Source organism: Pygocentrus nattereri, chromosome 5 (assembly GCF_015220715.1).
Source record: "Pygocentrus nattereri isolate fPygNat1 chromosome 5, fPygNat1.pri, whole genome shotgun sequence".
In the NCBI taxonomy this organism is placed as follows: Eukaryota; Metazoa; Chordata; class Actinopteri; order Characiformes; family Serrasalmidae; genus Pygocentrus; species Pygocentrus nattereri.
In genome coordinates, this window is record NC_051215.1 from 41,495,920 (window position 1) to 41,521,165 (window position 25,246).

A 25,246-nucleotide genomic window follows, 5' to 3' on the forward strand; every position below is an offset into this window, starting at 1 on the left:
TTGTGGAGGTTTTCAGCTGCATGCTTTATATTTCAGACTTCAGGGAGAAAATGAGGACATTTTGTTATTACTAACAATGTAGATATTTCACATAATGTTCGCCCACATAGCACATTATGCTGTAGGCCCCTGAATGGCTGTGCAGCCAGACAGCATTTCTGATTCCTCCTGTGAACAGGGCGATAGCTGACACAGTCACACTAAACACATGAAGGTCACTTCTCTCCTCTTTCCACTCTCAGCCACAAAAGCCTCATCTGTTTTAATGGAGTGTTCTCAGAGCGCCTGTGTTAGCCTCTGTAAAAGCTCTAGTCTCGCCATCATGTACCCTTTGCTCATTCTCTCACATGGCCTATTGTGTGTGCCTCTCTCTCTCTCCCTCTCCCTCTCTCTCTCTCTCCCTCTCTCTCTCTCTCTGAATTATTCTCAGTGCAAGATGAACTGTATCGAAGGTTGTTTGGTTTCAGGTTTAAACGTGAAGGTGTTTCCTTACCTGTTTCGTATTCATTCACACAATGGCCCGAGTAGCCTCTCTTGTTTCTCAGTAAGAAGAGTCCAGACAAGACCTTTGTTTTCCACTTCATCAGATGCTAGCATGTTTTTTTTCCCTCTTCTTTTTTCTCTCTCCATCCTGCTAGAACAAGGGCTGGAGAGCAGCCATCTCTCTGGGCTCAGGCGGCTCTCCCAGGCCATGCTAAGCAAGCGAGAGGGGAAAACACACCATGCTTTTGGAATTCTTTTTGGACTCTTCTCCATAATTCTGATACATTAAAGGAAACTCAGTGCATTAAACTGTGTTAGACAACCATGCACTTTTATAAGGTTTCAAGTTACTGCCTTGTTAAAGTAATAGTTTGAGGGAAAAACAAGGCCAGTCACACTGGGGCTCATGTCAGAGGGGGGGCTAAGGTGTCAAGGATTCCCCTAAAATCTTCAATGGGCCTCTTATATTGATACTGACACAGTTGTACACTCGGGACTCCCAATTTCTTAACAGCCTCACCACTACAGACAGCCATAACGTCTATGCTTCTCCCTCGTATTTGTAATACATCTCATCCATGGTCAATTTTCATAACCTGCAACATGATATAGTAATTATTTATCATTTCATATTGGTGGTGTACCGTAAACATTTAGGTTACTGTTAGATGCTGGTGGGTGGAGTAATGGGCAATGCCTTGAGAGCACCCACTTGTTCGAGATCCAGCAAGCAAGTAAACTAGCAAATTATTATTATTATTATTATTATTTATTTTATTTTTTTTATTCATTGAAAGTAATGTGGTGACCGTGCCTTATTTTCATGTTTCTGGTTATGTCACTGCCCTTAGTGTAGTCAATCAGTCAAGACATGTCACTGTAGTTTTGTTCTGGAGCTCAGAACCTACCAGTATAAGCTCATACCTACCAGTATAAAACTGTACAAAAGTCCCTATTAAACATTTCACCATACCTCCCATAGCTTCATGCCTAAATTTTGCTTATACTTGTGTACATTTTTATTGATAACAATGTTATACAATGAGAAAGAAGCAAGATTAGTTAATAACGTGGTACATTGTAAAGTAAGTACATGATGGTACAGGTGTGCAGTTTGCATGATTCCATTTAGTGGTTAGCTTTCATTATCTGTTAGCTGCATTAGCTTCAAAGCTTCAGTGCAAAACTAAAGAGGCAAACTTTGGACACCGAGTGTATCTCAGGTGATTGTTAGATTTGTATACACATTGTCTTGCTGAACTATCCCTTTAAGATGGTTCAAAGTACAGAAGAGATGTTCAGTTTTTCCACATTTGCCCTCATCTGCCTCATGTTCTGTTGACACTTTGAACTACTGTTAAAATCTCTGTGCAGTACTGTTTGTTCCCAGAGTTCTTTCTTAGTGTGCCTGTACACAGTGCTCTATTTCTGCTCCCCCTGGTTCTTAAGGCCGGCTAGCCGAGGCATGAACCTGGTGCGTAAGAGCTCTTCAGAGAGCTGAGGAGTGACCTTGCTGTTTTCCCTGTGTGCGGAGGTTGGCCAAGGTGCCCTTTGTTTTATTGGATTGTCTCCATGAACTCTCTCTGCTCTCTGATGGAAGTGCTGCTGTAATTATGCTCTCCATTTGTCATCATTCATTCTCATCTCCTAAAACCTTAATCCTATTTGTGCCTCATCATACCATCCATTATATCAAGCTAAGCCATGTTTACTGCTTTCGGATGAAGAACATGTAGCGGTTCTTTTCTCCTTTGTTTCCTCGTAATTCTTACCCTCAGTGCGATCCTGAGGTGCCGAGCGTGCTTTCATCCTTATCGCTTTGTCTACTCTTTATGCAGCGCTTGGCACTTCTACTACTGCCCAGATTAAACCTCGCTTCATTTTTGAAAATGATACCCAGACAATGTGTCTGCAGTGTGTTCACCTTCACTGCCTGATTCTTGGCCTTTTATGTGGGTGGATTTATGTGGGGGCATCACACTTCTCTGTTTTACAATGGCTTGAAACGATGGTTCTTAATACAAATATAGCTGATGAGCCAATACATGTTTGGTCTCTGAACTTTGCTGTATTAGTTTTGCATTAGAACTATAAGACTACAAGACATTGAGTAAACTATGTGCCTGAATCTTTATAGACTTGTCTTAGACTGTGCCGTCTTGTTAAGTAACCTCAAATAGACTTTATGTGGGTTCTGAAAATAAATTACTATAAAAATACGAAGAATTCAGGCTTCAAGCTATGCAACTTACATTTTTCTATTTTAATAGACATAGACAAACCAAATAAGCAAATCTGTAAGACATTACTTAAGAATTTGATGTGGTTTGAGGCAAGTCTGATGATTCAGGCAAGTATGATGATTTTAGGCGTGCAGTTTGCACAGTCCTAATGGCTGGGGATTGAGTTCCCATTACATGTTAGCTACATTAGCCTCGTAGCTCCAGTGCAAAGCTAAAGACATAAGCTTTGGATTCCATGCGTTTTCTAAATAACTGCATTTGGGCTGTGTAGAAGAGGTGTTAATAGTTTTGTTTGTTTGTTTGTTTTTTTGTTTTATTATTATTATTAAAATGTATGTTTTTTGTTAACTTTGGTTATCTTGCAGGGTTTCTTCTTGACTGTGTCTTTGGAGTCAATCTTGAAGGTGGCGAAGCATGCTTCTGATAACAATAAGATCTTCAGCCTGAACCTCTCCGCTCCCTTCATCTGCCAGGCTTTTAAGGAGTCCCTTATGAAGGTCATGCCCTACGTGGACATCTTGTTCGGCAACGAGACAGTGAGTCAGCCTGTGTTGACGTGTAATGTAGTACACCAGTACATGTAGTTCCACAGAGAGTCAGATAGAGAAATGGAATATTAATGTGTGTTTACATCCCTCTAATCAGCCAGTCTTATCATCATCTGGTAAGGTTTGGGTGGCACATAATAGCTTTATATTTGTTTAAAGTGGGAAAATGGCAAGCCATTTGAATAGAAAGCATTTTGAAATAGGTTCTCTCTAGAACATTATACATCAGGTTATAGGAACCAGTTTTAAGGATGTGGTATAGATATGGTGTTTTGATTGGATTTTTTTTTTTTTTCTAATTTTACTAACATTAGAATAGTGATGAGTTCTGTGCTCCCAACTCACGTAAGTCTCAACCTCCAGACGCAGGTTGATGAAGTTAATTGAAACTACTTATTACTTATCAGACTTATTGGTTTATATTCCGCTGGTAGTCATACTAATAACTTCACACAGAATCAGATTTTTTTTTTATTGTATTTGACAGTTAAACTGCTAAATAGTCTTATTCATAGTTGCATGCAATTACAAACACAATTAACAAAAGTCTCTGATGTAGCATCATTTGTCAGGTAAAATTGAGGTGCTAATTTATCTTTGCTAATACATGACTTGGCCATTGCGCTGTGTTCTAAAGCGCCTATTAAAGTAAGTTACACTCAAGAAGCTACAATATATCTCTGAAAATTTGCAGATGTATCTGAATCAGAAATGCTGCTCCAACTCATCTTCACTCCAGTGCTACTCCACACAAAGTTCCACTGCTCTAAAGCACATCAACGCTTGGCATTTGGTATGGTTCTCTTAGTTAGTCCTTTTCTATGGAGATTATAGAAGCTGTGTGTGCACAGTTGATCACCTGTGTCAGCTGTGGGTGCACATTAAAGTAGCTGAGTTTATTCATTATAAATGGAGTCTGAATTTGTCCCTTTTGAAAATATGGTGTCCTTTTTTTTCTCTCTCTTCAACAAGGCATACAAAATCTGTTCTCTTCAATGACTGTGTTATAGCTTAAAGCATGTTTAGATTCACGTTTCATACATGGCAATATCTGTTTTGTGTAATAAAATAGAAATTATATTATTAGAATTATTGATGTTATCAGGCCAAAGATTAAAGGGAAAATCTACACTAGATTTCCTGTATCACCGCATTCAACCTTACACAACTATATACCTCCAAAATTCAGGGAAAAGTATTTTATATGGGTAAACCGTATCAATTGACACCTATGACTTGGTATTTAAACTGGAAATTCATAGTTATATACTATCACTAAATAAGCACTCTAGTGGTCCAGTTTTATGTTTTTGACATTAAGTAATGACCTATAGTTTGAGATTTCCTGTAAACATTCTATAAAGCTTGTCCAGCCTGGTAACAGTTGATATGAAAGACTGTGCTTGTGGCCAAAAATATGGATAAGTTAACTAGTCTGTTGGTCTTTTACATCACACTTTGAGTTGTTCATGTATTCTGGTAATCATCATAGTTCCAGGCTCACATTGTGTGTGTACTGCGGCACAGTGTGGAGAACTGTGTGTGTGTGCTGTGCTGTGCTGTGCTGTGCATCAGGCTTGACAGGCTGAAACACTGCAGCAGGCTCTGAATCTCCTCTGTTGCCACTTGCCACTGTACACTGCACTCAAAACCGCTGATTAGATATTAAACACTAGTGGTCCAAAATCAGCCAGCTTCCACTTAGGCTTCTTATAGCAGGAACAGCTGTGTTAATTCTTTCAAAAACCAACTTGACCACAGCTTCCCTTTTAGCTAGCCTAATTAGATGGTTAGCACACACTTATACGTAGGGTCTTCGTTTCAGCCGCATTAACGTGCTGGTGTTGGTGTGTGTGGGAACTATCCACCCGTATAGTTCTGAGTGTTTGGCAGCTGGAGCTTGTCTGAGTGTGAGGGGACTGAGACAAGGAGACAGGCCTTTATCTGCGGTGACAACGTGGGCGCCATGAGGGGCGGCCCGGTCCCCCGAACCAGCTCCTCGCCCACCCTTAACTGGCACACATGAAGTGTGTAATATCCAGGGAGCAGCACTGGCCTAATTGAGTCCTTCCTTTCTCCCCTCTCCTGCCTGCCTGCCTCCATGACATAAAGCAGAGGAAAGTGAAACGTTTCAGGAAATGTAATGGCCTCCAGTTAATTAAGTGAGAGAAGCAGAGCAGTTGGAGCCAAAACCAGATGGCGCTGAATTGCGCTCGTAAAAACTCACCGTATACACACACACACACCCGCGAGTGCTTACCACAACACGCAGATATACACACATAATCACAAACAATTTGCCCTCCATTTGCCGCACACATGATAAAATTCAACAATGCGAATTGTCATTACAGATGAATTTGTTCGGCAGAAGGCTCAGACAATGTAGATAAATGGCATGATTAATTGGAACAGAATGAATAACCCTGACTGATGTAGTATAAGCAGTGATTAACTCCAGCTCGGAGCTCAGATTGTTTTAAATAACAGGGGAGTTAAAGCCATGATTGCTGGGAGGTTGCGAAATGATTGAAATCGCTCCATCGCTGCTTATGAGACAGCGTGAGAGAGAGAGAGAGAGAGAGAGAGAGAGAGAGAGAAAGAAGGAGAGGGGAGATGGAGAGACTGGAGAGAGCTGGCTCATTGTGTAGCACTGCCCAAAGGCCTTTTCCCAAAGACCTCAGCCTCCCCGCCCAGCACTGACATGAATAATATTATTGAGCTCCCAATGCACCCAGAGCAAAGGGGAAATTGGAGGTTTGCTCTTTTGACATTTAGCAGGACAAAGGCAAAAGGATGTACAGATAAACTGGGACGTCCTTACAACTTTGTGTGTGTTCGTGTGCAGGCCTGTGCCAGCTTTATTTCCATTAACCAAGGTTAAGTCCTGTCTACTCTTTGCTTTGAGGACTCAGCCCTGTGCAAATAACTTTTGTGCTTTCATCCTGTAGACGTGTGCATGCGTGTGCTCATGTGGTGGTAAACCATCCCAGGTCTTCGATGGTGTATATGCTGTGAAAGGCCTGTTTAATTATTTCTCACGTGCACCTCATTGGGGAAAAGAAAAATAGTGAAAGTTTTAACTTTCAATCCACACCATATGTGTTTGTAAGCAGCAGAAGAAGTATTTTATTATGATTTGAATTATTTTTAAAAAGTTATTGCTGTCTGTAGACAAAATTTCCTGACATGTTTTTTGTCATTTTGTGACATTGATACAAATGCAAAAAATGTAGATTCATACTTAGCAAGAAATACAGATGCAGAAAATGTACATTTATGCATTTGGCAGACCTTCTAAAATAAAGTGAATTACAGTTTAATCAGGCAAATGCAGTGTTAGGAGTATTGCCTAAGGACTGTTATTGGTGTAGTGTTGTGTGCTTGCCCAGGTGGCAATCAAATCTCAATCTGTTGTGTAAAGGGTTGTGTTGCCAGTCACTAGACTACACCAAATGCTATAAACTTGATTTATATTGCATTTTCCATTTACGCATTTGGCAGACACTCTTATCTAGAGTGACTTACAATTTTAATCTTGTTAAAAAATGTAGGTGAGTGTAGCTATTAAGAGTCTTGGCCAAGGACTTGTTGGCTTAGTGTGGTGTCCTTGACTGGATGGGGAAAGCTATTGTTGCCGGTTGAGCCTTTTTTTTCTGGAAAAAAAACATTGTTTACATTTATGGTCTATTTTTGTCATTTCCTATTAATGAAACAAATGTTAAAAAAAGAAAAAAAAAAGTCTAAAATACAGAGTTGAGCCTGATGAATAATACAGATACAGAGCACTTACATTTGTGCATTTGGCAGATGCTTTTATCCAGAGCGACTTACATTTAAAACTTTATAGATTTATCTGAATGTAGCTTTAGGAGTCTTGCCCAAGGACACTTATTGGTAGTGTGTGATGTTTCCTCACTCTACTGTGTGCATGCTACCCACTGTAAGACCATGTAGTAGAATGTTAAGTGAATGCAAATGTCATTCATTACATAACATGGAATTACATAACAATGTAGTTAGATTTAAATAGTACAGCGTCAGTAATGTAATGCTCCAGACTGCAGGGTTAGAGCAGTGATGTTTCTCATGCTTAGCAGTGTGCCCTCCCCCTCTGTTTGCATGTGCGTGATAGGCAGTTTGTGAAGAAACCCTGAGGCAGTGAGAGATTCGCATGACACTGGGCCCCCATCCCACAACTGATTTAGCCCCAGTGTGCCACACACACATACACACACATACACACATACACACACACAAACCCGGAGACAGATGTCAAGTGCCACAGAACTCGCTGACAGTCAAACATTGCCCTGTTTGGAGCTTTGAGCCACAGCTAGCCTCTCGTATAACCCCGTTCAGACGCTGCAGAGATGCTTCATGATGAACATTTCAGACTGCTGAAGAGGCATTTAAAAACCAAGTCGAGAAGTGAACTTGAATACAGGAGCCCAGGAAGAAAGTGAGTGAAGGAAGTTGAGAGGGAGGTGAGGTAATTAAAAAAATGCTTAAGAGTGAGATGCTGTCAAGGGATCTCACTTGAATGCAGGCTGTACACTTGAGTAGTCTCCCACGACATCACCCACAGCACTCAATTAAAGCCTGTCTATCTGCATACGCCTCTTGTGGAATGGCCGCCAAGGCAACATTGTGAGAGACACAATTAGAGCTGTTAGGGAAAGTGATTTACTTTCCTGAGTGCATGGACTATTCGTCAGTGCGCTTGCTGATTTGGTGCACTTCTCCTAAAGCTGTGTTGCTTTTTCTTTACTTTAGGCACAAGGCTTAGCTTTATTATGAGCAGCATGCATTCTGAATCAGAATAGAAAAAGAAATGTGTAGTTAGAGATATACACTCGTTGACCCCTCCATTAGATCTTCCTTGTGCTCTGAATAGGTTGCTTTTCCTCTTGGGAATTTCTGACACTTGCTTTGGCAACGTTACTTTTTGGCTGATTCCTTCTTATTAAACTTGAAACCTGACTACTTTAATGCCCAGTGCCTAAAAGAGCTCCCTGGCTTGATTAATGTATACATGGCCACCATTCATTATTTATCGAACATGTACAGGATTGTGCAAAACACAGACTTAATTTCTAGTCAAAACAGAGTGCAGGTGGTTCATTTTTCGGAAGCTGTTTCTAAAGAGATTAGCTGTAAGATAATCTACTTGCAAAATGACTTGGTCGACCACTGAAACAGTCACAATCAGATAAATGGTACTTAAAGCTTTCATCTTTGATACACATGAGAAATCCAAGCTCCACTCTTGCTTCAGATCTGAAATGACTGAGACAACAGCGGGGGGCAAAGTAAACAGAAGTTTGACGATTTTCCATATCAAAGAAGCTGCTGGTCATCTCAGAAGAACTGACTGGCCACCTCAAACCTCAGCGTCGTAGAATGTGTTTAGGGTTTGTGGATTGTGAGAAGCAGAAAATACAACCAACTTTTAAGACTGAACTTTGGAGTCGTGGGAAATTATCCCTTCAAATTCCAAATGTTTTCTAAATAGAATGGCAGCTGTAGTAAAGGCAATGCCAAAAAAGTGAGATTAAATTTGTTGTTAAGACCTGATACTGAAAAATTTGGAGATTGGGGATTTAGTACTGTATGTCAGCACTGAACATCTTGTAAAACCAGTCCGTTTTTATTAATTATAAAAGGTGTTTAATGCCATTCCTCTGTGTGTATTTTCCTTTGCACTTTTAGTCTGTTAGCACATGTATTTTGGATTTTACAAGGTGGCCAATGCTGATGGACATACCAATGGTAATTAAGGAAGGTGGGACATTTTTTTGCAAATGGTCATTTGATTAATCTATTGAATATTAGTCAATCAAGTCATTATACCTTCTGCAGTTTCATTACTTTGCCCTGTCAACACACATATGAAATTCAATGTTCTGTCGCTGCAATGAGCAGTTTCTTGTTTTATGATGAGCAAAACATGGAAGCCATATCGCCCCCACTGCTTCCTAGAGTGCATTGCAGAATGGTGGAATGATCACACATATCATGTGAATATTGTAGAGGATTATGTAGCACTTTAATGTTTAAGGATAGTCCCAATCATCTCCAAGAAGTTTTCTTTGTCACCTAATCACTGAAGAAGTAAGCCTGAAAAATGATATTTCATGACTTTTGCTTCGTCAAGTGGTCACATAGTACATTGCTTGAGAGGGCTCAATTGAGATGTGTGTTCGAAGCCTGCCACAGAAGACCACGCTGCTGCTTCTAGTGGCTCATTTCCCACATAGTATCGCTTTAATATCCGTGCCAACACCAGAGTGCCTAGATTGCCATTTCACGTCTGCTCCTTTCAAGAGAGCAAACACTTCATGGATTTGTGGTCAGTTCTAACACGGTTTTTATGTCTCAGAGGGATAGTTGAGGGTTTGTGTGTGTGTTGCTGTGGGATCCAGTAGGGTCGTGCTGGGAAAGTTCACCTAACAACTATAATCTGAGAGCTCAGGAGGTTTGCCTAGAATATCCTTCAGTGCAAGCCACAGAAGCAGTTTTCCAGTGGGGGAGGTGGACAGGGAGTTCCGTGCCACAGAGCTGAATGGGAAAAGGCCCTGATAGACACTGCCTTTACCAGGCCTGTCTGCAGAACAGCACAGTAATGATGGATGGAGGAGAAGACATTGTACTGAGGGCAGATCAATAGCTGCCACCGAGGACAGTGTATTTCTTTCACAGTGGGGCTCAGTGCAGGATGTCAGCTTGTTGTTGCCAGTATGATTTGGAGAAGTTTAACACCAACATGCTCTGCTGCTCTATACATCAGCCAGCTTGGGTTTTTGCACGACTGGCAGTAGATCTTAGCTATGGAGCAAGGCCCATCAACAGAAACGTGGAAGACAAGGACGAGGGCAAGGGCCCTCTTCATTCTTCATTCATCTAACTCCATAACTTGCCTAGTGTTGTAGTAGATACCAAATAATTTGTACTATACTGGTTTAAATGTCAACATATTAATCCTTTACACACTGTATTTATTCTAAATTGTTAAACCATTATGATATGCCATATCTTCTTTATTCGTTTTGTTGATGAAAGCTACATTGCATACACCTTGGCTTTATTTGTATTTGCCCATTGTTATCAGATATTTTTATAATTAATCAGCAACCAAATTTCTGTCATGTACACAATCATATTTACACACTATTACACTCATGCATAAACATGAATACATACACACACACACACACACACACACACCATCACAGTTACATGCTGTCATCCTTATCTCCTGTAAGGGGGGGTTGAGATGTCTCCAGAAAAGATGCTGTCATTTCTGTAGCATCACTCCTGTTACACTCTGCCCTTATACTCCTGGAAAAGTCCAAAGTTTGTTTATTGATTGATTTATTCATTTAACATTGGCATAACCAATGTTAACAATTACATCTAGTAATAACAATTATATCTAGTAATATAACAGGGTCACACTCTACTAGTAATGATCATGATGTATCATAATGTCTAATGTTTTAACAGCTAAACAAATTAGACTTTAAGAATGGCATGCAGCTTAAGCGTCATGACATCAACCATTACTGCATCCATCATTACGATTACCAGTAATGGGAAAGTAAAAAGTGTTATATTACTGAACAAAGTCTGTCATGACCGCTTATGACTGAATGTGACATCTACAGTGATGTGTTAATGGCATGGCTATGTCAATGTTATTTGGTGGAGTTCCAGCAAATTGTTACATAATTTGTCATAAACATGTATAAGTACATAATTTCTTATAAATACTATTGTGTCTGCTTGTGAAGGGGTAAGTCAGACCCAGTGTAGATTGCTTGCTTGCTTGTTTGTTTGTTTGTTTTGTTGTATAATTAGGCTTTGGAATAAACATCTGAGTAATAAGCTAAGCAGAAAGTTTATCTTGGTTTTAACATTGCTAAGGCAACATTGGTCAATATATTGCCTTGAGCTGCATCAAGAAATTTGATCTTCTCTGTAGCAGCAGTGTGAACAGCTTCTTCACATACACTTGTGTTGTGTGTATCAGGGGTACATGGACTAATAATAAAAAAAATGTAAACAGGATACTCGATCCTGAATCCAAATCGAAGACGTTTTAGACAAAGTCATAGATGCGTGTTTATTTGTATGTACCTTGTATTTAGCAAGCAGTTAATAAGCATGCTTCAGTACCAGAAGTCAGTTGTTGCTTCAAAAAGGAAAATATTTATTAAAAGTTTTATATTTATAAGAACGTTGCCATTCTATCCTTATTTTAGGTAAAAGTTTTAATTTTAAAAATTTAATAGAATTCCATCTGCAAACGTTAGCCAATGGAACAGCATTCATGGCAAAAGGGCCACCACAACGTCACGTTAGCTTTCATGTTGGATACAGTTAATAATTTACACCAAAATTTGTTTCCTTTTGATTCCATTTCTGATCAAAGTGTTGTTTAGAGGGAAAAATAACTTAAAGTCTCTGCATTTTACTGGACAGGCAATAAGCACCTTCTACCCTTGACAACAGTTTATCTTGAATAGTTGAATAGTTTTGCCAATATTCTGTAAAATATGTCCAACGACAGTTGCTTTAAAACAATATATTTGTGGGTGGAGCATGGGTAGGATATTTATAAGGAACTTACTAAAATACGATCTTACCTGAAGCTTTTAAGACCATTTAAACAGAACGTCAGAACAAAGGTGAACTGTTACTGAGTTACAGGGAGGAAAGCGAATTGGAGTAAGCACTTTCCCCTGTTCTAATAAAATGTGGTAGAATGTAGAAGTTTTTGGTGTAATATGTTAAATATTCTGTGTTGCACCTTTCCTTTTTTGCATGTGTGTGTGTGTGTGTGTGTCTGGCCCGGCCCATAGCTCAGCAGGCCAACCTGTGAATGTGTGCTTTTACCTCCTCTATATTTACCCACACTCATTAGTCAGTTTATTTATCATGCCAGTGCCACAGCCGGAGTCTGAGGCCCACAAATTTGTTTACGCGCTAACGTACATTCCTGTGATGGGACCAGGGACAATGGCAGGCTTTGAAAGTGATCGGAACATAACTCTGACGTGGTAATAAGGCTGTCATTGAGAGGCATGTCACATGTGTTGAAGTGGAAATGTTTTCTCTCTCTCCTTCCTCCATATAGGCCGAGAGAGACAGCAGTCAGCACCCGTGATTCTGGTAATGATATCATTACAGCGAGCGATTGCTTCTCATGCATTGTTTAACAAAGGCACGTTTGAAGTGCACCGCTGAAACCTCAGACAGAGCTTTCACATGCTGCCAGTGCACTATGAGGGGAATCAAACCAGGGAGAGGAGATCAAGAGGAAACACCTTTATTTGAGCTCTCCACTCTTTTTATTCTCCAAAAAAAGGCCAAATTAACATCTCAAAATGACAGCTAGGTAAAAGGCCTGGGGTCCTTTTGAAGTGGACACTCTCCTCTTCACACGCATTCATCCAGCTGGGATGTTTTGATGACCTTATTATTGCAGTCGTGCCGCATCAAGCGTTTCCTTTAAGAGTTTGCCCTGTAGATATTTTTCCTTCTCCTCTAACTGTGTCACACGCTAGCTGTGGAGGGAGTGGAGTGGTTAGCAGTGAAGAACCGCAGCTAAATCGAGCTCAGTTCCTCTTCTGCAGTCCATAGTCCACCTGGCCACCTGCCATCTGCAGCCACATCAACACACCACGTCCCTCAGAGCACGCCAGCAGATTAGCGTCAACACGCTCATATCCAGTGCCTTCAGTGGTGTACTGTATGGCCACGTAATGTTTTCTGAATGATCTTTTAAACACCCATAATGAAAGAGCGTCTTCTGTGAAAATGAGACAGAATTGCACCATTAGTGGTTGCAGGTTTTCACTCAGTGCACCCTTAATTTGATTAGCCATCGATCAGGTGTTTGCCGGTGCCATTTAACGCTTTGTCTGTAGCCATGTTCTTGTTTTGTGTCATGATTAACATAAGAGATGCAGAGCAGACTCCACTAGCATGGCTAGTCTTTAGTGGTAATTGCAGCAGGCAGTGGTAAATAAAGGATTAGTGGGTTTAAATAAATTTCTCCTGAAAAGGTCTTCCCTTCCTTACCCCCCCCCCCCCCCCCCACGTCTCTCTCTCTCTCTCTCTCTCTCTCTCTGTCTTTCTCTCTCCCTCCCTCCCTCTCTCTCTGTTGTTTGTCGCCCGTCACGCTCCACTTGGCCTGCTGCATTCTCGAGGGAGTACCTTAACACCTCAGCAGTGCTCGCTTTCTTCCCCTAATCTTTCCTTTCCCTTTGCCCAGATTACTGTATTGATATCCATCTGTTAGCCTCCTATGACACGGCTTGCCCTGCATTCACTCACGGCCCATGGTTTTTCCCTGACTTGTAATAATGTGTGTCTGTGACTCTCAGGCTGCGATTATGAAATTACGCCTCAATTGCTCTCATCAGTAACTGACAGTGCTGCCTTTGTTTTGGTGCTGTCCCCACTACGCAAGTGTTTGTTACCACCATTTTAATCCAGCACGAAAACAATGTGAGAAAAATAACATCTCATGACCTCTGCAGTCAAACTGCCCTTCTAGTTGTTTTTTTTCCCTTTCTGTCTTTCCAACTAGCTGTTGATTTGAGAGTAGAACCTCTCTCACTGCTTCTGAAATTCTAGGTTCGGTTGTACTTGCTCAGATCTTGCCAAGAGCAACTGTGGCAACTAACCACCCCTTCCTACCAAACCTTCCTACACGACCGGAGTCTCCTCCACTCTCCGCTTTTAAGCCGTGAGGATGTACACCCAGAGCAGGGATGAAAGTGTCTGCTGGAGTGAATAAGCTGCTGGGAGGCTGGGCCTCTCTGACCCCCCTGGCCCATCAGAGCCCCATCTCAGGCCTGGCCAAGTGTCAGTGTGCTAACCCCTGTCCAGTTAATGCTTATTTACCCGGCTCAGTGGACACTGACGCACTCCCTCAGCTATCATTCCTCATTAAACCACTCTCTCGGGCTCGCCCTCTGTCTCCAGTGCTCTCTCTGTCTCTCTCTCTCTCTCTCTCTCTCTCTCAATCTTTGTTCTTTAGTCACTCTTTCTTCATGCTCTTCCCATAAACTATATGTAACTCAAGGTGCATGAGGTCGAATAAGTATTTTTTCCACACGTCAGTTTGTGAAACTTGTTTTTGATAGGAAAAAATACATTATTGCACAGAAGTCTAAGGCACCTGAAAAAATTTTATTTAAAAAACTATTTTTCTGAATAGTAAATGTTTTGTTGCTCAGTCTAACTTTAGAATCAAAATAACATCATTAATGCAATTAGTGCCGATTGTGTATATCATTGTTTTTGGTTAACTACAAATAACCTGAGCATCCTTAATGAGAGGTCTGGAAATGGTTGTCATTGGTCATCCAGTATCTGGTTAAGTTCAGTCAATGCTTCATTAAATTAAAGTAACCATCGAGGAGGGATCTGGAGCTAACAAATACAGTGGACTAGAATGGACTATTTGCATAGACTGTTGCACAGTACTGTGTGTATGTAAACAGCCCATTGGGTATTTGGTCATTATATTTTTTTAGATGATTTTAATAAAAATAAACAGGTTTTCTTTGTTGGTTTGTTAATGGCTGCTGATCATTGTGACCATGGACAGGTTAACCATAGAAAGACACTGTCCAAACAATCGTGCAGTTAGTTAGGCTAGTGCTTACGTTAGCTAGTAAGTTAGTGTCAATACAAATGAAAGTATAATAGCTGTTTTAAGTTACAGAATATGTAAGTGAGCACAGCTGCTGCTAAACTTTCTAACTTTAGAATAAGATGTAAATAAATAATAATAAGTATTAGCCTACTCTTGTTATATGCACCAGTACCAAAGTACCAAAGCAGTATGTATGTATTTATTTATTTATTGCAATTTCATTAGTGATGCTTTGTAACATATTGAAGACACAGCTTTATTTTTAGGAAAGACAATATCCCATGTCTTCTTCTTTCGGCTGCTCCCTTTAGGGCCTCCATCTTGCCCTATCCATTGCCTCCTCTAATTTCACACCAACCATCTCCATGTCCACCTTCACTACATCCATAAACCTTCTCTGAGGTCAAACTCTTCTCCTTCTACCCGGCAGCTCCATCTCCAACATTCTTTGCCCAATATATCCACTATTCCTCCTCAACACATGTCCAAACCATCTCAACCTGGCCTCTCTGGCTTTATCTCCAAACTGCTCTACCTTCACTGTCCCTCTGATCTGCTCATTTCTAATCTTGTCCATCCTTGTCACTCCCAATGAAAATCTCAGCATCTTCATCTCCACCACCTCCAGCTCAGCCTCCCGTCTTTTAGACAGAGCCACAGTCTCCACACCATACACCATAGCAGGACGTACTAGTGTCTTGTAAACCTTCCCTTTCACTCTTGCTGCTATCCTTCTGTCACACATCAGCCCTGATATCCGTCTCCACCCACTCCATCCTGCCTGAACCCTCTTCCACACCTCTTTTTTGCACTGTCCATTGCTCTGGATGGTTGACCCAAGATATTTGAAATCATCCACCTTTACGACCTCTACTCCTTGTATCTTCACCTTTCCACCTGCCTCCCTCTCATTCACACACATGTATTCCGTCTTATCTCTACTGACCTTCATTCCTCTCTTCTCCAGTGCAAACCTCCACCTCTCCAGATTCTCTTCCACCTGCTCTCTACTCTCACCACAGATTACAATGTCATCTGCAAACATCATGGTCCATGGAGCCTCCTGCCTGACCTCATCTGTCAACCTGTCCATCACCATTGCAAACAAGAAGAGGCTCAAAGCTGATCCCTGATGTAACCCTACCGTCACATTGAAACCATTTGTCACTCCAACTGCACACCTCCCCACTGTCTCACTATCCTCATACATGTCCTGCAGCACCCTAACATACTTTTCAGCTACACCTGACTTCCTCATACAGTACCACAGTTCCTCTCTTGGCACCCTACCATATGCCTTCTCTAGATCCACAAAGACACAATGTAGCTCCTTCTGCCCTTCTCTGTACTTCTCTACCAACACTCTCAACGCAAAAATTGCATCTGTGGTGCTCTTTCTGGGCATGAAACCAAACTGCTGCTCACTGATCTGAACCTCTTGCCTTAGCCTTGCTTCAACAACTCTTTCCCATACCTTCATGGTGTGGCTCATCAACTTTATACCTCTGTAGTTACTGCAGCTCTGCACATCACCCGTGTTCTTAAAAATGGGGACCAGTACGCTGCTTCTCCACTCATCAGGCATCCTCTCACTCTCCAGGATTTTGCTAAACAACCTGGTTAAAAAGTCCACTGCCTTCTCTCCTAAACATCTCCATACCTCCACAGGTATGCCATCTGGACCAACTGCCTTTCCATTCTTCATCCTTTTTAAAGCTGCCCTCACTTCCACCTTACTAATTCTCTGCACTTCCTGATCCACTATCTCTCCCCCTGTTGTCCTCCTCTCTCTCTCGTTTTCCTCATTCATTAGTTCTTCAAAGTACTCCTTCCATCTACTCAACACTCTCTGTTCACTCACTAGTACATTTCCCTCTCTATCCTTTATCAGCCTAAACTGCTGTACATCCTTTCCAGCTCTATCTCTCTGTTTAGCCAAACGATACAAGTCCTTTACTCCTTCTTTACTGTCCAGCCTCTCATACAGCTCATCACAGACCTGAGCCTTTGCCTTTGCCACCATTCTTTTTGCTATGTGACTAGCCTCACAGTACTCCTGCCTACTTCCTTCATCTCTCTGGTTGTCCCACTTTTTCTTAGCTGCCTTCTTCTTCTGAATACTCTCCTGGAATTCCTCATTCCACCACCAACTTTCCTTGTCTTCTTTCCTCTGACCAGACGAAACACCCAACACATTCTTGCCAGTTTCACTCACCATCTTAGCTGTAGTTTCCCAGTCCTCAGGTAGCTCCTCACTGCCCCCAAGGGCCTGTTGCAATTTTTTCCTGAACAGCCTGCAACCATCCTCGTCCTTCAGCTTCCACCATCTAATCTTTGGCTCTGTTTTCACTTTCTTCCTCTTCTTTGTTTCTAATCTCATTCTACAGACAACCACCCTATGCTGCCTTGCTACACTTTCCCCTGGGTACCACTTTACAATCTCCAATCTCCTTTAGGTGGCATCTCCTGCTAAGGATATAATCCACTTGTGTGCACCTCCCTCCACTCTTGTATGTCACCCTGTGTTCTTCCCTCTTCTGAAAATACGTGTTCACCACAGCCATTTCCATTCTCTTTGCAAAATCTACAACCATTTGACCTTCCACATTTCTGTCTTTCACACCATACATACCCTGTCTGACACTCTCTTTACATCCAGAACACTTTTCCCAAGATGTTCCTTTAGGATTATCCCTACTCCATTTCTCTTCCTCTCTACACCATGATAGAACAGTTTGAATCCACCTCCAATGTTCCTGGCCTTGCTTCCTTTCCATCTGGTCTCCTGGACACACAAAATATCTACCTTCTCTCCATCATGTCTGCAAGATCTCTGCCTTTACCAGTCATTGTCCCTATGTTCAGAGTCCCTACTCTAACCTCCACACTCCTGCCTTTCCTTCTCTCTCGCTGCCTTCTAACCCGCCTTCCTCCTCTCCTCTTTGATGGTCTTCGACCTACAGTAGTCCAATTTCCACCGGCAGCCTGCTGGTCAACAGCACCGGAGGTGGTCGTTTTTAACCCGGGCCTCGACCGATCCGTTATGGCAATCATATTTGTGATCCGCATGATAGTTTTGGCACAAGTTTTACGCTGGATGCCCTTCCTGACGCAACCCTCAACATTTAACCGGGCTTGGGACCGGCACCAGAAGTACACAAAGTACACCCCTAATGACTGGTTTGAAAACAATATCCCATTTAAATTGTCCAAAACCCTTGAATCACCATTTTCTTACATTTTCCAAAATGCAAGTGATAGAGAGATACATGTTTCCCAACAGCAACAAAATATTTGTGACTAATTTTAACTGTACTACTTTGGGGAATAATGCTATATCCATATTTTCTCCCTTGTTGAGATGTCAGCACTTATCAGCACTCTCAGTTTAAACCTGTTTCAGAAGGACAGCACTTTGATGAATTTGAGCCTTTGTGTTGCAGAATATATCTGTTATGTTATCAAGCCCTTAGCAGGTTTTTTTGGTGCTTTACTTTGTTACTTAACTATTTACTGAGAAGTAATGTAAACTCCAATTTCACTCCAGGTATCTGCATTTTAGTGTATGCTTGTAAAATGTAAAGGAAAATGTAGAGAACTTTGGCTGTGTTATGTGTAAACTTTAACTCTGAGTTGTTGGGGTTTGAATCATCAGCATGACACCAAAACCAGGTGTAAGTTCTCCACTAATAAAACTACCTTAGTGAATGTGTGCACAAGGGATTTTCTCTTTTTCAGAGGAGTCCTTTTGTCCTTGTACTTAAATAATTATAGCCCTCATAATGCTTACATGATGTGTAATGTGGCAAGGGCACGTTTAGAGTGTTGTGTTAATTGAATGCCTCTTCCAGAGTATGATTCCTGTAAGGTCTAGCACTTTCACGATCTTGGCCAGTGAAGAGTGTCTGTTTCAATTTTCCAAAGGGGTTGAATTAACACTAATTCCAGAAGCTAATCTTGAAATAATACTGCTTAATCACTCTTAATAAAAGCACAGTTCACCTTGGCTGCCGGATAGCTGCTTTATCAGATCATTGAGCTATAATTGGTGCTATGAAACCTGGGAGCTTTTCTGCAGGGATTTGGGATTTTCTCAACTTTATGGTGCAAAACGTAGGCCTAACCTTGGAGCAGCTGACCTCTGTACCACACACGCGCAGCTATAACCCTGAAAAGACTCTTAAAGCCTGAGACTGGAACCAAACACAAACAACTAAATGTCAGACGGGGGTGTTGTTTACGCAGTGCTTGTAGGATTTTGTTGATGGTTTAATTTAAGCTATTCATTCTTTCCAGATCCGACCTTTCTGCATCAACAGTTCACATTAGTGTGGGTAAGACCCTGTTTAAAGCTGGTCATGTCGCTAGTATCCAGTGTTGGATTGAATACTTTAAAAAAAGTAGTGATTACTGAATACTGAATACACTGTTCTAAATGTATTCAGTAACATATTCCATAATAATATTCAGAATGCATACTGATAAGGCCGGAATTTAGATTTAATTTATGCTGTTCATCACTTTGCCATTCTTTATGTAATTCTTCTGTTAATGTGTTTAATGAAAAAAGTAATCAGTTCGCCATGTCTCAATAACAAAATCTTGCAAGTTTGTCTAGAAAGTGTACAGCCATATCATTTTCGCTTAATGACAAGTAGGTATCTTACCACAAAACGTGGTCCAGTACAATGGTAATGCTGAGAATATCTGCTCTATTGAGGAAACTGTTCAGTTCCATCATCCTTTAAAAAGAGTTCAGACAGCGCTGAGATTAATATCTGGAACATCACATTGATTTATTTTTTTTCTTTTGTCTAATTGGTATTTAGAAGAGCTCAGTAACACTGAGATTAATAACCAATCATCACACTGATTCATCAGTTACTCAAGAGTTTAGCCTGAGTGGTTATTACTGAGATTAATAACTGATCATCACAGCTGGTCATCGCATAGATTTATCAGTCTATTCAGGCTTTAGCAGGAACTTCAGCATTAAAAAAGCCATTTTTGAATATATTTTGAAGATTATATATGTCATTTTTTAATTTAGTGGATATATAGAAAATATTCTAAAATTATTCTTCTGAATACTACCATTACAAAAAGTGACTTGGACTGGATACAGAAGTTTTCCTAATTTCCATGTTCTGAATACATATTTCAAATACGTCAGTTCTGTTTCATCCCAGCCCTGCTTGTATCTAGATTTTTAACCTAATATGATTTTATTAATGTGTATTTACATTTTGTAAATGCGTCTTCGGTCAGTAACTTTGAAATCTCATCACTGAATGGCATGTAACATGCAAATCAGCTCATATACAACAACCAATTGCTTATGCTGTTCCTCATTTTTCTGTTCTGTTCAAAAGATGGCTGCAACCTTAAAAAGCACAATTTTGCCAGATGCTATTCATTTCCTTATATGGGCTTTACACTGATGTTCGCAATAAGATGGTTGTTGGTCATCACAGTATGGACCAGGCCTGTTAAAATGGAGAAGTAAAAGTTTACCAAGCTTGCGATTTTTTTTTTTTTTTTAGCTAGCTCAGTCTGTTGAAAGCTATTGACTTAATCTCTGGGGAGAAAGTCATGTCTGGAGCTGAACTGGGAGACCTCTGTTTATACCTCTTGTATAACATCTGGCTAAAATGTGGCTAAGACCACCTCCTTCGGTTTTGTTTGAGCAGATAGAAGTCTGTTTTAAATGTGTCTTGGGTGTGTTTACACTTTAGTTTTTTCTCTAGCCGGATATAATCCTGATGCTGAAGAAAGTGTGAATGGGGTCTACATGACCCGTATTTTTCATTACTGAGAACTCACTTGTGCCCTGGAAGATTCTACAAGCACACATTTATTGTTATCAGCTGTTTAATAGATAATTCATAGCTACTGCTGACGCACTGCTCACATTTGAATGATGAGTTGTGGAACATGACTTTCAATCTGGGCTGGCTGAGCATGGGGCGCAATTGGCAGATGGCTTTGTTAGGGAGCCCACCTTGTTAGCTTCATTAGAGCTGTGTGAGGACTCGCTGCTCAGATGTGGTAGTAACCTCAATTATGCATTACGATCGCATGGTCACTTAGACATTATGGATCTGATCTGGGGCCACATTTGAAAGTGGCTCAAGTCTGTTTTGAAAAGATCCGTTTTTGTGGTCAAACAGCACTGAAAAACTGTTTCAAAAAATTGGGTTTGTGCCACTTCAACCCTGTAATGTGAACAAAGGCTTTATATGTCACATTGTGTATGTATGTGTGCAGATTAATGGACTCGTATTGGGTCTATTATAGTGTGTTGGTGACAGACATGCTGCACACAGCCCTGCTGGGACCCTGTGCCCTCTGAGCCATATAGGCCCCCTTCCCTCATCTCCCAGCCTCCCTCACACAACTGCTCCCTGCGGTCAGCCTTTCCAGGCAAAGGCCAAGACCCAACGCACACGTAATTGGATTCATTTCTCCATCACAGAGCTGTTTGATTGTTCTGAATGGAGTGTGAAGATCCTTCCTTCAGGTGCAGCTTATGATAAACTGAACATTTACTCTCATCTTGCTGTATTAGCTGTGTGAGAACTTCCTGCATGCCTTCCGCTGGCCATGTAGCGGTCTGCTGTGTGGCTCTGTGGCTTCCTGTCTTTAATACACAAATGGTGGCATCAAGGCTTACGTAGAGGGTCTACATCGGCCATTCATTTCACGTTTTTTTTTTTTTTGTTGTTGTTTTTTTTTTGTTTTTGGGTTTTTTTTATGAGGTGAGAAAATGTGAAGAGCATGCTGAGGCAGTGCAACATCCTTTTCATGCAGTGTAAGCGGGCTTTGTAGATGGGAGCATGTGGGCTAAGTGAAATGCTATCACTCTGGTGCTGTGTAATTAAGCGTTTTGTGTTTGCTTTTGTTTTGCAGGAGGCTGCCACGTTTGCGCGGGAGCAGGGCTTCGAGGTAAGTGGACGCAGGATCACACGCACTAAACAGATCCTAAAGGATTATTTTTCAGCTGATAATGAAGTTCTTTTTCGGACAGTGATTGATGCGCTATTATACTCCCTTGGCCCCCTCGCAGTGGTCGCCATAGCAACCTGGCAGTCGTCATGGTTTCTTTGTTCAGCCAGCGCTGCCGCGCTCTCTCTCTCTCTCTTGCTTCCTCTCTCTCTCTTCCTCTCTTTTGCTCTTTCTCACACACACATTCTCTTCTCCGCTCCCTCTCTCTCTCTCAGACACACACACACACACCTCTCTCTAGCCCACCCCCCCCGTCTCTCTCTCTCTCTCCTTTTCTGTTATGACGCATTCCTCCCAGGTCTGCACCCAACATCGCCTACAGATGTTATTTATTGAATTTTGAGAAAGCTCTTGGGAGCAGAGAGAGCAGTCCTGAGGGGCCGGCTGAGCGCGGGGCACAATTGGCAGGTGGCTTTGTTAAAGAGCCCACCTTGTTAGCTTCATTAGGCCTGTGTGTGAGGATTCACTGCTCAGCTGTGGTATTATCCTCAATTATGCAGTGCTGTACCCCCCCCCCCCCTCCCCAAAACCTCATAAATACTGGATCACTTCTCCCTGTAGCCTCTGAATATGTAAACAAAGTGATTGGCCATGTTAGCACATAACATGTCAGAGTAATAAGAGTTATCTGCCTGAATAAGGGGAGGTGGTAGTGAGGGGGGTGTCTAACGCAGGCATCTCTGCACTCAAATTCACGAGTGGGGGTGCTCTGTCCTGTGCTGTTAAATGTAAATTCATAAGGAAAGTAAATGTGAGTTTAGGAACGATATGCTTAAATAATTGAAGTGGCTTATCTTTTTTTTTTTCCCCAACTGCAGAGCTATCCGCCTGAATGTGTTTCTTCTCGGTATGAATAATTGTCTTCCAGGATCACTCAAGGTGCGATCGACGTGACTGGAATGCAGAGCAGATCCTGGCAGCAGAGTCAGTTAGAGGGAGGGAAAGAGAGAGAGAGGGAGAGAGGGAGAGAGGGCAGGAGAGATACAGAGAAAAGGGTGAGGGCGGGAGCGGTGGAGAGCAAGTGTGGTGGGGAGATGGAGGGAGAGGGAGAGACAAGGATGGGTTGGAGAGCCAGAGAGGGAGAAGAAGAGAGGAGGGGGTGAAGGCTTGCTTTGCACAGAGTAAATATATAAATGGCAAGCACTGTCACACACTGTGAGTACCTCTTCACTGATGTCACGCACGTCAAGTTGATTTAGGGCTCATGAGCAAAGGGGGAAAAAAGAAGCATTTTTAACATACGAGCTCTTAGCCTTCTTTTGTCTTGGAAGCCCACATCTGAACCCAGGCAATGGCTGTGTAGATGAAGAAGAAATATAAACATTTAAAGGCCCAGCAGAATTGGCCTACTATACATTTCTGAATTGTGAATTTTTTCCCACTTTTTCTTTTCAGAAATGTATTCATGCGCTCTGAGACACCTCCACACATCAGCTGACTTTCCACATCAGCCAGTCAGGCAAAAGGCTAAGGAGCTTTCACACTGACACCACCAGATTGACTCTCTGTGCTTCAGTTCACAGTGCTTCAGAAGTGCACATCACCACTTCTATTAAACCACAGAAAGCGCCTACAGCTCTGCTCCCTCATGGGCCCTGCAGAGATATTTTTTTAAGCCTCATTTTCTGCTACGAAACAAATAAATAGTCAACTTGAGGCCTGTGCCTGCATCTTTGATTTACTTATGTGGACTATATTACAGATTTGGGATTTATATCCTTTTAACAGTGGTTTTCCAGCTGCATTGATCAAATGTGTTTGTCTTCGTTTTTATTTTTATTGTTTTTTCCTCCATGACCTTGAGAGATCCACATTTGTGAGATCAAATTCTTCTGAAAGGGTTCCTCCAGCCTAGGATTGTGGAGAAGAGAAGGTGGTTTCACAATACCACACATCTTGTGAAAATGTGTGTGAAATCCCAGGCTCTAAATAAGTGAAAATCAAACACATCTGCTCAGCCTCAATCCAATCCCCATGCCTCAGAGATGGGCAGCTTGTTAATAAATCAATTTACATCTCAAGAAGGTAGATAAGAGTGTGTTATTTTTCTCCTGTATTGAACCATCATTAGAGCGGGCGCGCAGTGTGATCTGATCCTCATCTGTTTTACTTAAATAGCCTTAGATGTTGAATCTGCCGCAGGGTAATTGAATGTTCTATTGGCTGCTGTTCCTCTGACAGATTACAATGGAGGAGCCGTTTTATTAGCTTTAATATGGATACAGAATTGGACTCCGTAATAAGGCTGGATTTTTTCCCCCTTCCTTTCTTTTCTTTAGTATTATTATTATTATTATTCTTTTTCGTGATTATTAAACGATGTGATAACCTTAAGGTCTTATGAACTGAAGGAAACCAGTGAATGGTGGTGGGGTATTATGGATAAGCATAATTAAGCCTTTACAATTTTTTGTGGTCAAAACTTTGCCTAGCCCCTTCTGTGATCCAATGAATCAAAAGCAATTATTGAGTAGCCAGAAGTAGACAGTGAAATGAATATGCTAATAGCTGAGACCTTGCCAAATGTGTGAGGATCAGGGAGTATAGATAGACTGCTGAAATCTGGCCATGTGTTGCGAAAAAAACCGACTGTGCAGCATTCGCATGTGCAGCAGCTTGTTTAATCTCTCCATGTTGAAACAATAAGGAAACAGAGTAAAGTAATGAGTGCGGTCCTGATCACTGTGTGCATGTGTTGTGTTTTTTTTATTTTTTTTTATTTTTATTAAACTGCCACCTTTGGCTATGATCTTGACTCTGGCTGATTTTAAATTCAGTCACGCTGACAAATTGCCTGCACTGAGTCCTGCAATCCTCTGCAGTGTTAGTCTCTCCATTAGCTCTGACTTGCTCTTCCCCATCACTATCTCTCTCTCTCTCTCTCTCTCGAACTTAGGAGTGATTACAGACTGTGTTTGGGGAAACTATTTCAAACCCTCAGCTAATTTAGTTTAAAAGAGTCCATGCCAGTAGGGAAATGGCTTCATGGGGGGTCTGTTTACTCCTTGCCCTGTCCAGAGGCACTTACATTAGAAAGAGGCACATGGAAATTGGTGGGATGATGGCAAAATGTAGTATCTCAATACTTGAAGATATTTTCACACAATATGCATCATGATTTCATTTCATTGCTTGTTTTAAAAATTTTCAGTGAAATTTTTGACAAAATAATCCCATTTCCACAGTTCTCTGACTTATATATTGTTTTACAAAGCACAAAATAGTTCTCTGTATTTGTAGCTTGTAAGGCAGTAATAGTACATTTGACCATATACATTAGTTATTGTTATTGTTGT

The 25,246-nt window shown here is 41.3% G+C and overlaps 1 protein-coding gene and 1 long non-coding RNA gene across 4 annotated transcripts in view; one reads left to right on the forward strand and one right to left on the reverse strand.

Moving 5' to 3' along the window:
• adka (adenosine kinase a) overlaps positions 1–25,246 on the forward strand; it is a 172,271-nt gene that overhangs the window by 123,550 nt on the left and 23,475 nt on the right. For 2 of the 3 annotated variants that reach the window (XM_017696547.2, XM_017696549.2), the window contains exons 7-8: positions 3,092–3,262; positions 21,855–21,890. In XM_017696547.2, coding sequence (XP_017552036.1) covers positions 3,092–3,262; positions 21,855–21,890 — 207 coding nt within the window. The remainder of the gene's footprint in view (positions 1–3,091; positions 3,263–21,854; positions 21,891–25,246) is intronic. The other variant, XM_017696550.2, reaches the window with a different exon arrangement.
• The window catches only part of LOC119263481, a 42,749-nt gene that overhangs the window by 9,707 nt on the left and 7,796 nt on the right, over positions 1–25,246 (reverse strand). Inside the window, exon 2 of the long non-coding RNA XR_005130303.1 lies at positions 494–694. This is a non-coding gene — a long non-coding RNA (uncharacterized LOC119263481). The remainder of the gene's footprint in view (positions 1–493; positions 695–25,246) is intronic.